Source organism: Chionomys nivalis, chromosome X (genome assembly GCF_950005125.1).
Source record: "Chionomys nivalis chromosome X, mChiNiv1.1, whole genome shotgun sequence".
In the NCBI taxonomy this organism is placed as follows: Eukaryota; Metazoa; Chordata; class Mammalia; order Rodentia; family Cricetidae; genus Chionomys; species Chionomys nivalis.
The window spans coordinates 22,748,184-22,749,925 of NC_080112.1; the positions used below are offsets into that span (position 1 = coordinate 22,748,184).

General features: G+C 45.1%; 1 protein-coding gene across 1 annotated transcript; it reads left to right on the forward strand.

Annotated features, from left to right (window-relative positions):
* The first annotated feature begins 1,004 nt into the window (after positions 1–1,004).
* LOC130867944 (60S ribosomal protein L27a) lies at positions 1,005–1,502 on the forward strand. Its single transcript, XM_057760167.1, has one exon. It carries the CDS (start codon positions 1,023–1,025, stop codon positions 1,467–1,469), a length of 447 nt encoding a protein of 148 aa, XP_057616150.1. The 5' UTR covers positions 1,005–1,022; the 3' UTR covers positions 1,470–1,502.
* Positions 1,503–1,742: the final 240 nt, after the last annotated feature.

Here is a 1,742-nt window from a genome sequence, read left to right on the forward strand (position 1 = left end):
AGCTGATGCATATGACCTGTGTGCAAGTTCATGTGAAGGCCGGAGGTCACTTCAAGGGTAGTTTCTTCTGTTGTTTTCTGAGGCAGTGTCTCTCACTGACCTGGAGAGCTACTGAGTAGGGTAGCCTGGCTAGACAGTGAACCCCGCCCCCAGGAATCTTCCTGTCTCCGCCTTGTCTCCACCCCTTCAGTTAATGGATAACAATTTGCCATAAAGTAGAGTTGCCTGGGAAGAAGGAAGCTCAGTTGAAGCATTGCCTTGATCAGCTTGGTCTGTGATTGGTTCTTGATTGCTAATTGAGCCCACAGTGGGTTGTGCCTCCCTTGGCCAGTAGATCTGGAGGATGGAAGAGTGTGAGCTGAAGAGAAACCCTTTTTAGTTCCTGCTGGGGCTCCAGTCATGACCTCCCTCAGTGATGAACTGTGTTCTGTAAGGTTGAAGATGAAATAACCCTTTGGTCCCCACGTTGCTTTTGGTCAGGGTGTGATGTGGGATTCCCCTCTGTATACCATTGGTTAATAAAGAAGCTGCAAAAAAAAAAAAAAAAAAAAAAAAAAAAAAAAAAAAAAAAGAAAATGTGCCTAGTATATAATATATATAGTATATAATTTCTGCACAGAACTGTTTAGTAAATACATTACTGTATATATAAGAAAACTTACTCCAATGAAAGAACGTAAAGACTTTTTAAGAGGAAGAATTCCCATGAGGCAGTGAAGTGTACGAGATTGGCAGAGTGGGCTCCAGAGTGGAAGACAGCATATTCTCAGAGGGTGACCATGGACGGACAATGGCCAAAGCGTCCATTGTGCCCCTTACACTTTGCACATGCTTCATCTTATTTCTAAGTTCTCAGGTACAGGCACCTTTCTGAGGGTCATTTTCCTGTCTCAAGAGACAATGGTTTATCCTTATTCTTTACCAGAAAGTCTCCTGCTAGATAATAATTTTACAAGGTTTTGGAGTCCTGGAAGTAGAGTCAAAAAACTATCAGTTAGCCCTCTTTCCTTTCTGCCACCGCCATGCCATCCAGACTGAGGAAGACCCGGAAACTCCGGGGCCACGTGAGCCACGGCCATGGCCGCATCGGTAAACACCGCAAGCATCCAGGAGGACGCGGGAACGCTGGAGGCATGCATCATCACAGGATCAACTTCGACAAATATCATCCAGGTTACTTCGGGAAAGTTGGGATGAGGCATTACCACTTAAAGAGGAACCAGAGCTTCTGCCCGACTGTCAATCTGGATAAACTGTGGACGCTGGTCAGTGAGCAGACTCGGGTCAACGCTGCCAAGAACAAGACTGGAGTTGCTCCCATCATCGATGTCGTGCGATCGGGCTACTACAAAGTTCTGGGGAAGGGAAAGCTCCCTAAGCAGCCTGTCATTGTGAAAGCCAAATTTTTCAGCAGAAGAGCTGAAGAGAAGATAAAGGGTGTTGGAGGTGCCTGTGTTCTGGTGGCTTGAAGCCACTCAGGGAGGCCAATTAAATGCTAACACTTTAAAAAAAAAAAAAAAAAAAAAAAACTATCAGTTAGTGACCGTAGAGCAATCCATGATATCTTGACTCCTCCGGAGTCCAGAGATAAGAGTCAAATCCCAGTCTTCTGACCGGTAGTTGGAACCCCATAATTTTAGTGATTGTCTTTGGATGCTGTTGATTATGCAGGACGGTCCAGTTCTAATGCCCACTTATCCTGATAATACCTAATTAGCTACCAAGCAGCGTTAGATACTATC

Coding starts and splice junctions, on each gene's coding strand:
- LOC130867944 (XM_057760167.1), top strand. CDS start 1,023: ATGCCATCCAGACTGAGGAAGACCCGGAAACTCCGGGGCCACGTGAGC.